This window comes from Cajanus cajan, chromosome 11 (assembly GCF_000230855.2).
Source record: "Cajanus cajan strain Asha chromosome 11, NIPB_CcT2T_4, whole genome shotgun sequence".
Classification (NCBI taxonomy): domain Eukaryota; kingdom Viridiplantae; phylum Streptophyta; class Magnoliopsida; order Fabales; family Fabaceae; genus Cajanus; species Cajanus cajan.
In genome coordinates this window covers 1,256,120-1,268,202 of record NC_138527.1, presented here as the reverse complement: position 1 = coordinate 1,268,202, position 12,083 = coordinate 1,256,120, and the positions used below count along the sequence as shown (strand labels likewise).

General features: G+C 32.6%; 1 protein-coding gene across 1 annotated transcript; it reads left to right on the top strand.

Moving 5' to 3' along the window:
• Positions 1-3,975: 3,975 nt before the first annotated feature.
• On the top strand, positions 3,976-7,979 carry LOC109787846 (uncharacterized). The gene is made up of 5 exons (XM_083066202.1): positions 3,976-4,113; positions 5,016-5,128; positions 5,819-5,913; positions 6,123-6,385; positions 7,058-7,979. The coding sequence occupies exons 2-5, from the start codon at positions 5,099-5,101 to the stop codon at positions 7,870-7,872; spliced, it is 1,203 nt and encodes a 400-aa protein (XP_082922328.1). The 5' UTR covers positions 3,976-4,113; positions 5,016-5,098; the 3' UTR covers positions 7,873-7,979.
• Positions 7,980-12,083: the final 4,104 nt, after the last annotated feature.

Here is a 12,083-nt window from a genome sequence, read left to right as displayed (position 1 = left end):
ACTTGGCGGTCGGCTCCAAAGGCAACCCTGCATGGATACACTAATGTGAGTAGTAGCACCAGAATCTACCCACCAAGTATCACGTGGTACAAAAGCTAAATTAACTTCAGAACAAACAAAAGAGAGAAAATTACCTTTCTTTACATGCCAAGAGGCGTACTTGGGACACTCTTTCTTCATGTGCCCAGGCTTCTTGCAGAAGAAGCAAGTAGGTGTGTTCTCATCCTTTTTGACTTTCTTTAGTTGAGAAGTCCTTTCTACAACATCCTTATTATTCTTTCTCTTCCTACTCTGAGAGCTTGACGCTAAATGAGCACTTTCAGTCTTTTCTCTTTGCTGCCTTTCCTCCTCTTGCACACAGTGAGAAATCAATTCATGCAAGGTCCATTTATCTTTCTGAGTATTATAACTCACCTTGAAATTGTCCAAAGTGTGTAGGAAGGGAAATCAAAACTAGATGCACAAGCAAGTCATCAGACAGCTCTAACTTTAATGCTTTTAGTTTTGACACGAGATTAGACATTTCCATAATGTACTCCCTTATGTTTCCTTTACCTTTGTATCTCATAGAGATAAGTTTAGCAAGCAAATTGCTTGCATCAGCTTTCTCATTACTGGTGAAATACTGCTCAACAGCATCAAGGAAACCTTTAGCATTTTGGCTTTCAGAAATAGGGCCCCGAAAAACTTCTGGAACAGATCGCTTCATGATCATCAAACACATTCGGTTTGAGCGTTCCCACTTTTCAACCTTATCCTCATCCGGGTTTTCCGGATTTGGAGTGGGTTTCTCAGCCCGAAGTGCAAGATCAAGATCCATGCAACCAAGAATTATCTCAACTGCTTCCTTCCAGGCCTTAAAGTTTGTCCCATTAAGCATAGGTATACAATTAATTTGAGCAGATAAGTTAACAGCCTAGCAACAGCAACTGTAATAGAACATAGAAAAAAAATTAATTTAATTACATGCTCATAAAGTAAAATAAAATAAATAAAACATGCAGATTATTTACATAATAGACCTATTACAAGATACCGAGCACAACATTAATTCTTTGTCTTTGGAAATACAAATTAACTTGTTAGTGGTACTCTCAATGCAACGATCAAATATTGACAATTAATTCTGTCAAATAATAGCCTTTCTTTGGACCGACTATTATTCACATGATTGTAACTTTATAATTGTCACATATTTATCATCACAAGCATGTTATTATTTGGCCAAATTGTGTCTTCCTTTGGGATGAGCACAAATCGCATAAATAATCTCATACTAACATCTATTGTAATTTTTAATCAAATTAATTTCTATAATAGGGATTGCTTTGGAAATATATTACATCAATTTATTTAATTAAAAATTACCAGAAAAATTAATTAATAAAAAGGGTCTATAATCTGCCAACATTCGCACTCAAATTTGATATATATAAAATATCAATTTAAATTTCAAGAAAATAATTCTTACGCGAATGCCATTAAAAAAAACGATAATGTGGAATTCAATATATATTAATTATATAATTTTCCCAAATATCATTTAATATAACAACAATGATTTTGACAAAAAAAACAAAAAATTCCCACTTCTGGTGGTACTCAAAGGATCAAACACAATATTATTTTTCCACTTCCGGTGAGAAAAATATTCTTTTATTTCATTGTTGCACAATTAACTCACTTCTGGTGAGAAAATGTTTCTTTATTGCATTGTTGCACAATTAACTCACTTCTGGTGAGAAAATTAAAAATTCAAAAAAATTCTACATTTGACAATGTCTTCAGGATCATTGCAAAATTGTTACGTATACAAATTTATAACATTCACAGAAAATTATACAATTTCACAAAAATTATCTTTAATAAAAATTCAATTTTTTAATCGATCTCTTTATCCGTATAATCAATTAAACCAAATTGAAGAAGAAAAAAATGACCAACGCATTCAAATACACGTATTATCAATGAAGAGAAAATTTTTTTTGTAACAATACGCTTTAGAACCCCATAACCTAATAACAACGGCGGCTCTAATACCACTTGTTGGGATAAATTTCTTAAGCCAAATAGAAATTTTCCATTAATAAAAAAATATGAATCGTTGTCTCAGATTACAGAGTTAATGATAATAACACGTACCTGTATCCATTAACGTTGATTAAAAGGTTGCAGCGGAATAGTCTTTTGGTGCAATGATCTTCCTCAGCCAAATCACTGGATATTGGGGACCATGACCATCTTTATGATTTTAAACCTATTAGGGTTCCCATTAACCCCTAACGGGCCAAATCTGGTTTCCACTTATTTGGGCCCATATCAGTTTTTCCTGTTGGCAGTCTAAAGGCTCACTAAAATTAGATCACTTTTATTGAGCCCAACCAAATGTAAATAACTAATATAAATACTACAAATAATATATATAGCCCACAATAATTATTAGAAATAAAATTTCTAACAACAAACATATCTTGCAATTTTTTTCTCTACTAGAAACTAAACACAATCATATAATTCACATAACTTATTTCTTGTTTTAAACCACTTCATGTTTCCTATTTAAATTCATATTGAGAAAAAAATTGTTAATAAATTATTAATAACACATGGTAAAGTTAGTTACCCGCGAGTGTATGGATCAATTAATGTAAATTTGTTTTAGCTTAGATAAAGATTTATAAAGCACACAATTCTAATAAAGGTTTATAAAGCACTAATGGGCATTAGAGGTTCATACGCACACATTTTTCATATTGGTATAATATTGTTCACTTTAGACATAATTGCTCATGATATTGCTTTTAATCAATTAAGTGAGTGACAAATATGTGTCAAATTTTAAAAATTAAATACAAATACAATTTTAAAATTTGATTGACAAAATTTGTGAAATTATAAAATATGGGGGACAAAATATGCAATTAAATAATTTTAATTATATATAATAATAATAATATGTGTTTGTGTTTTCGAAGTCCAAGTAAATCATTTCAAAGCGAATCATTTTAAGGCTCACGATATATGCATCTCTTTTTTTTTTTTTTTTTTTTTTTTTTTTTTTTTTTTTAAGTACACCTCCTTTATTTTTTTTTTAAAATATAAAATATTTGTAGTTTTTTTTAAAAAATTTTCTAATTTTATACCTCCAACTTTTAATTTGCTATTTTTTTCTTCTTCTTTTTCACACACTTTTTTTTTCTTTTTCAGTTTTTACATGCACTATTTCGTTTTCTTCCAATTTCTCACATATTTTAGTAAGTAGTTTTAACTCATTTGATTTTAACATTATTCTCTTCTTCCCTCACTTTTTTCACTTTTTCATCTGTATCTAGACCGTAGAACTGGTATGCGACAACGTTGTAGGTATATGCGACTTCCTCGACAGTTTCTATCGAACTAGACACATTTTTTTTTCAACACTTCCTCTCATTTCAACCATCCAAAAACCTTAATATTAAGTTTAATGTTATGAAAAAAAATATTTTTACTATTCTAGAGTACTATGCGGGATAATGAAATTACTGTGCTAGAAAGATTTTCCTATTATATTTTTTACATACTTTCGGAAAGTACTTTCCAGAACAATATATAAAAAAAACATAATCAACATTGTTAAGAAAGTCACATATAATATTGTTGAAAACTAGTTATACGTTTTGCATGTGTGTGAAAACTAAAAGCAGGGAGAGAAGAGATAATAGTAAGAAAACTGAATGAGGAGGGAAAAGAAAGTAATGTAAAACTAAAAGAATTAAAACTATCTACTAAAATAGGTGGGATGAATGAAAGGTAAGGGAGTGCATGTAAAAATTTTATAAAAAAAAAAAGATGTGTAAAAAAAATACTAAATTAATTATTGTGAGTGTAAAATTAAAAAATTAAAAATATTTTAAAATTTTAATTATTTCTTTTAAAAGGAGGTGTAATTAAAAAAAAATGTATATATCATTAACCTCATTTTAATTAAATCATTCCGAAGAAGATGGGTCGAAGCCCAAACCCAGAAGCCCAAGTATCAAATCCCAACTGACCCCAGCATTGCTCCCTCTATGATCTCGCTGCCTTGGCATCAAGTTCCAGTTGCGGCGTGACTCTGAGCTCTACCGTTCCAAGGTTCCATTTCTACATTTTCTTATCACAATTCACTCTTATTTATGTCCAATTCTATTATTTCAATTTCATGCTCTCTCTCTCTCTCTCTTATTATTATTATTATTTTTTTTTTTTTGGGGTTGTTGGGTTATCACATCATAAGCTGGATTATTGGTTTGTTGCTAAGAATAATTGTAAACATTTCTAATATTGTAATTCATACATGATTAGCGGTGCCATTGAATTGAAATTTCTTGTTTTCGTAGTGGAAATGTTTATAATATATGCTCGCATCTCATGTGTTCTTTATTTCTGCTTATGTTGGATGTAGTTTGCACTCTGCTTACAGTGACTAGACAAGGGTTTGGGGTTGTTTTGGTAAATTTCAAAGGGATGAATGAATGAATGAAATGTTCATAGGCTAAGACCATGTTTGAATAAATTTGGGGGGAGTAGAGTAGAAGAAAATAAAAAGCTAAAATGAATTACGCTTCTCTTGTAAAGCCAAAATCAACTTATTCATCCTAGTTTCCGGAGATGATAAATGAAAAGTTTTTAACAAAGTTAAGTGCATAAGTTGATTTTAACTTATGGGACAAGTTTAATTTATTTTACCTTTTTTTTTTCTTCTTCTCCTGTAAGTTCTTATGAAGAAGTTTATTCAAGCATAGCCTAAGACTAAGAAGATGCTTATAGAAATACCAAGTTGCAAGTACAGTAAGCTGCTTTGTTTACTATTTCAAAGTCTTGATGATAATGATTGCTTTCTCTCTCTAGAATTATTATCCAATTTGTAGTGATGAATGGATAAGTTTTCTCAATCTCTTCCTTGAATCTTTGGTTGTTATTTTCCTTTTAACTGTGTGATTTGTATGGCTTATTCAACTTGCTTCTCGTGTTACAACCTCAATTTTCTTTGGCAGTTCATTTCTGGCCTAAAAAACTCTCATGTTGCATTGAAAGCACATTTTGTTGTGAATATTCCGTCTCTTTCATCCAGTTACTGATGGCCCTTTTGTTCCAGAAATTTCAAAAGGTATTTCATTTATTTGATTTATTTTTTATTCTAAGGAATTGTTTTCTTACCTTTTTATCGAGATTATCCACAAAATATGTATTAATTAGTGTTTAATTTATTCTTATGAATAAAGAAAAAAATGGAGAAAAGACAAATAAATAAACAAGAAAGCTTGGTATCAGTGACCTCATGAAGGACTACACAGTCTAGAACAAGTGACCAAAACCCATATAGAGCGTAATATTCTTTGTTTGATGGCCAGAAGGGCATAATCCATTTGACTAGAAGACTTTCCAGCTTATGATGAATATATTCATGCCCCTAGCCATAGAAAGTATGTAGTAGTAGGAAAGTTCAATTCATTTTATTTTTCATCTTCTGTAATTATCCTCCGTATTTGTATTGTTTGATAACCATTTACTAAATTACCAGAACTTTTATGTTAAGGTGGTATAACTGTTATAAATTAGCATAATGTTCCACTGTTCCATATGGATTTGATAAAATCAATGTTAAAAAGGAGGGGCTCTATACTTGATGGAAGTGTGACTGTGATATGCTATTTCTTGTGGGGATTTGTCTTATATGAATTGTTCAGAGTTGTGTGCTATGCCAAGCTGTAGTTAGTACTTACCTGTTGTGAATCATGTGAAATTTATCACCATAATGAATAACAAATCTTGATCTGAAATCTGAATCTGTTTTCAGGCTGCAAAAACCCTGATAAAGCGCCCTGCTTTGGCTAGGGATCCTAGACAACTACAATTTGAAGCTGACATTAACCGCTTGTTCCTTTATTTAAGGTCAGTGCACAATTCTTTAAGATTTTAAGTAAATTTGAACTTTAAGATATTTGATCTTTGATGTTAAGACATAAATTGTTGTTATGCACTTATGCTTTTGTGGGTTCATATTATTTTAATGCCAGTGATTTCAATTTTGTTGTGTATGTGATGCTTTTCCTTCTTAACATCCCAAAATATTTTGCTCATGCAAAGACTTAAATATCCAGCTATAATCATCTAGGGAAGAACGCTGATGAAGCACAAGCCGAAGAGATTATTGAAATGGCTAGTAAAGCCTCATTTACTGATCAACAAATCCAAGTACAAGAAAATGTTCATTCACAAATTAAAACATTTTGCAAATACATGGATGAAATTCTACTTCCAAATGAAAATATGGCAAATGATCATCAACTAGCAAGCACTGTGCCTCGCCGAAGTGGGCTTAGTTTTGCTGTGGGTAGGAGTGATCCAACCCATAATAATCTTGGTAAACATCCCGCCCTCCTCTCTCTTTCTGTTGCATTATGCAATCTTTTCATCTTTTATTCAACTTATTTTGTCATCAATAAAGACCATCATTTAGTTTCAATTTGAATTTGAATTTGAGAGGAACAATAATTAGCAGCCAGGTATAACGCACATGTTTATAACTGATATATTTGACACTTCAAGACTCAATATATCATTGAATTCCAATGTCTTTTCCTAATCAGAACACCCCACATCCTTGATGTGATTAGTGTTTTAACCACTATACATAACCATGAATCATGACAGAGCCAAATCGATTACTCTCTTTGCTTCGGGTCACAAAATTTCTTGTAGGCTCTAGGATCAAAAAGGCCATGGTTCACAGCTGACATTAGTTTCCCCTTCATAAATAAATGTGTGCAAATATTATGGGTCTGTATAAGGAATGCCTATATTTGTTACAAAATTTCATGGAATTGATATGTCAATTTATTTCAAGTTTCAACACTTCATATTTTTACGTGTTACATAGTCTTTTTATGCTGTTGTCTTCCTTTAGATACACAAGGGTACAGAAAATATCCTATATTAGCAACATTTTACCTTTAGTTATTCCTTTATAATTTCATATTCTTGGGAAATTTTCTCCTTTTTGCCTGTTCACTGTAGCCACTTGCTTTTGGAGCAGCTGCCCCCAGGACAAGGCCATTAAGCCAAGCTGAAGTTTCTCAAAATTTGAAAGATCAACTTGGCTACACACTTAATGTTAAACCTTCTCAAATACCTCACAAGAATGCTGGCCAGGGTCTTTTTCTAGATGGCACGGTAGATGTTGGTGCTGTTGTGGCCTTCTATCCTGGCGTAGTCTACTCTCCAGCTTATTATCGATACATTCCGGGGTACCCGAAGGTTGATGCACTGAACCCCTATTTGATTACAAGATATGATGGGAATGTCATCAATGCTCAACCTTGGGGTTCTGGAGGTGACAACCGAGAACTGTGGAATGGTAGAAAAACCAGAGAAATCAAGCCTGATGTAAAAGCAGCTGAGCCTGAGAAAGGTTCAGAAAGGTTCTGGAAATTGCTGAGTAAGCCTTTGGAAGGGTACCAAGGCGATAGCAATGAAGTCATTGAGCGTAGAAACCCATTAGCCTTAGCTCACTTTGCCAATCATCCTCCAAAAGGGGTGCAACCAAATGTCATGATTTGTCCTTATGACTTTCTATTGACTGAAAGCAACGAGAGAGTTTACATTCCAAATGTGTTGTTTGGAAATGCAGAGGTAAATATGAGGAGATTTGGCAGCTTTTGGTTCAAGTCTGGTGGAGGGTCAAGACATAGTGGATCAAATGTTCCAATGCTGAAAACTCTTGTTTTGGTAGCTACTAGACCTCTCCAAGATGAGGAACTCCTCTTGAACTACAGGCTGAGCAACAGTAAGCGGAGACCGGAATGGTATACTCCGGTGGATGAAGAAGAGGACAGGAGAAGATGGAGCTAGCCAATCCAGAATTCCCTTGTTTTTGTCCTAGAAAGTTGTATTTGTAAACTTTATTTGGAGTTTATTTTTCTTTACATGACAAGGATGATGAAATTTTGCGGGATTGATTTTAGAGGTCCAAATCCAACTCAAGGTGATATACCGAAAATTCATGTTCAATTAAACTAAATAATGATTAATGAAAAATCACACTGGTCCATCCTCTACCAACAAACATTGACATCATAGTTTTCTAATGTCTTTCACTCTCCAGTTGATTTAGTTATTATATTGTCTTCTTTGTCATGCTCGGTGTAACATTACTTATTGAGTTGGACAAGTTCTGTTTTTCTCCCCTTTCTCCTTTCTGGGATCAATTGAGTTGGGTGAATTTACTTGCTCAAATTTATAAACCCAAAATCTAGCCTGTGCGGCCTTCCAGGTTAAATGGCCCAATCTGCAAACAAATAATCTCCTGCTATCGTAAACTTGAAAACGTAAAAACACCCAAAAAGGCCAAAAACAGAGGCGTAAAAGTTCATGAACACTTTTATAAATAAGAATAATGCTACATTTCATTATAACCACTTAATACGTGGTATATGATACATCACTCTTAATCACCAATAGATTCCTCTCACCTGCACAGTCATTCTTCTGCACCATTTCTTTTTTCTCCTTCTCCCTGTTCCACCAATGCTGAATTGCGGATCTAGTCATCGATGTTAATTATGGTTTATTTATAATTAATTAGGATTGGGAGGCAATGGAATGTGATTTGAGTGAGATGGTGGGTAGTTAATATTCCTTCAACTATTTTTCTCTCTCTATAATAATCAAACTTGATATTAAAAAATTTACGATACTCATATACTATGTTTAACCAATTGAACTAGACCCATTAATGTTCTCTTTGAATATTTGTGAGATGGTGTTAGTTGATAGTTGTTGTAAAATAAGATGTGTAATGTATTTTTATGCATTTGAATGATCTTGTCCTATATATATTTTTTATTAACGAATTTATTGATATAATTGTATGTTATTTTTGTTAATTTGATGAATAGTTGTATGTTGTATTTGTTAATTTGATGAATAATTTTGAACATCCATGATATTACCAAAATTTTCAATTTTTTCATGTCAATTAACTATAAATGTGCAAGTGATATTGTTATTTATTGATAAAAAAAAATTTCATATCCTTTAAATTACAAAGTAGATGTATGATAGAGTTAATACAAGCAAAGAAGGTCTTAAAGTATATTGATAGAGGACCCATAGATAAGAGGGTCTATGTTAGGAGAGAAAGAGGGGGCAATTAGATATTATATTAGCTAACGGTTAGTTGTTCTATTAGAAGTAGTTACTTTGTATAAATAGGAGAAAATTATAGAATTAGGGGTAGAAAAAGAAAGTGGAATAATCTTGGGAGAGATAAACACTCTCGAATTACCTTGTATCACTATTTTTTTCCTTCTTGTTATGTTCACCAATAGAGGTTTAATATCGAAATAATACATCATTCTTTCTTTTCTTTCTAAATCTTCTTCAATCACTAGTCAAATCTATCAATTGGTATTAGAGTTGGTTACAAATCTGAGGCAATCAAGAATGGAGAAGAAAATGGAGACTTGAATGGAACATGTGGAAAGGGGCTTGCAAGACATCCAGAGACGTGCCACTAAGGAAACAGAGTGGCGTTGCAACATGGAAAAGGCGATGTGCAAGATGTTGGACTAGTTAAAAGAGTTGCGCTCGACAATAGGGAAAACAAGGAAAGATGTGTGGGAGGAAGACAAAACGTTTTCTAGGTCAAGAATTGAGAAAAATGGTTGGAAATGGCGAAACCTGAAACTTTCTCTATTTCAAGGTGACGAAGTGTTGGAATGGCAGGAAAAATTAAGAAGTATTTCAAATTGAGGGGAGTGTTTGAAGAGGGTAAGGTAGAGGTTGCAATGTTGGCTTTGCAAGGGAAAGCTTTGACATGGTTCCAATGGTGGGAAGGTAGAAACGAAAATCCTTCTTGGCTAGTGATGGAAACCTTAGGAGAAACTTGATTGATTTAGTTTCTCCTTCAAACTTTTTAAACGAATCTTTAACTTCTTGAACACCTTCAAGCTCCTTCAATGGCTTCCAATGATGTTAGAAGCTAGCCATGTCTAACATTCAAGGAAAAGGTAATCTCCCTTAGGTGACGCCACACACTTGAAGAGTGATAAGTCTCTTCAAATTTTCACCACACACAAGAAAGAATAAGAGAAAAGGAAGAATTTTAGGGAGAGAAACAAGCTATGAGAGTGAATTTGGAGAGAAATTTCGTCCAAATCATGTATAATACTCAAAACTATCATAAAATGGGTACAAAGATACAATATATAGAGTTTAGTTGGTTTATGAAGCAAGCTAGATTTACCATGGTTAGCTATCTTGTACTTAAGCTAACTAACTCTAATTAAGCGCCTACAAGTCTAATTAGTTGTCTAGAAGCTTATGGAGCAAGCTAAGCTAATCCTAGTTTAAGAATAACCTAGGTTAGCTTAAGTTAACACCAACTACCTAACCTAATTATTACAACTACTAGACTAATAAGTACTTTTAACAAGTTGTTGAGATGTTACTATCAAAGTCATGTAACTTAATTTGTAGCCTGGATGGCAAGCTTTGCATGGTTTGGACATCCAAACTACTTGCATGACATCCAAACCTATGGGCCATAAAAAGATTTGGGTCATCTAAGCCCAAATAAGTCTAACAACACTTAGCTAGTTACACCTCCCCTAATCTACTAATTACATCCTTAAGTAAAAATAATACAAGGACAAAATTACTTACACTACTTGACCCAAAATACAAGGTCAAAATAAAGGAAAATATTTACAAGAAAAATATACAAAAAAGAAGAATGAACTATGAAACAAGCCTATAGCTCAATAGAAGCTTAAGCCTTCTACCTTTGTTGAGATTGGGGGAGCCTGAGATTGATGAGATCACCTTTGAAGATTAAAAGTTTTGATGATAACAAATGTGTGGAACATGCTGACCAAGGACATCAACAACTTAGAAGTCAAAAACAAAGTCAAAGGAAAATGTTATGTAATAGGAATAACTTTTAGATTGCTTTGATTGAGTTTATCTCTTGTGTGTGCTTTGTGCATAAGCTAATCTGTGTCTAATCTGATTAGGAGTTTATGATGATGAGTTTAAAAGGTTAAGAAGTTATTTTGAGAATTAAAATAAGAGTTTTGTAAACTAACTCAAAATAATTTATTATCATTAAATATAATCGATTATTCCAGCAACAGGCAAAAAAGGATGCCTTGCTGCAATAATCGATTATTTGTGAAATAATCGATTATCCCAGAAATGACTCTCTGGAATAATCGATTATCCAGCAAAATAATCGATTAAATTGTTCTTAGTTGATTTCCAGAAAATCTGAAGAACAAAATAATCGATTATTCTTTAAAATAATCGATTATCTGGTTCTAAAAATCTTATAAATAATCGATTTTCTTTGTGAAACCAAGAAGGAAAAACGTTTTTGAAAAGCTTTGAGAAAAGATCATCATCATCACATTCTTGAAAGGAAAGAGATTAAGATTTGCTTCTGAATTCCAGGTGAATTCGTTCCTTAATTCTTTGTGAATACTTGTAAATCTTGAGTAGGTTTCTCAAGTGGTAAGGAATTCTTGTAGTGGGTTTCTACAAGGGGTGCTTTCTTGAGGTCAAGAAAGTGGTTATCTTGAATGTAGGAGTGTATGCATGTGTGGTATGCTTGTAAACCTTCTTCATTAAGATAGTGGAACAAATCTTGATCAGGTTATGATTGAGAACTGGATGTAGGTCACATGTGGAGTGGCTGAACCAGGATAAAAGACTTGTGCAATCTTCTCTTATCCTTATCTTTTATTTTGTGTAACATCTTGATTGTATATCGAAAAGATTGTTCTTGATTAACATGTTTGCATGAGTAACATTGGTTTGAACTGAGTATTACATATTGTTCTATTGGTTAATCAAGAAAGCATATAGGATTCATTCTTCAATAACAAGTCTTTAAGAAACTTCATTGAAAATTCATTTTTAGAAAAGTTTAATTGAAATAAAGATCCTAAATACTCTGAAAATTTTTAAAGTGTCATAGAATCCAATTCACCCCCTTTTCTTAGATTGAGTCATTCTTTTCTAACAATTGGTATCTAGAGCAAGGTTCTTGAGAGTTATTCAAG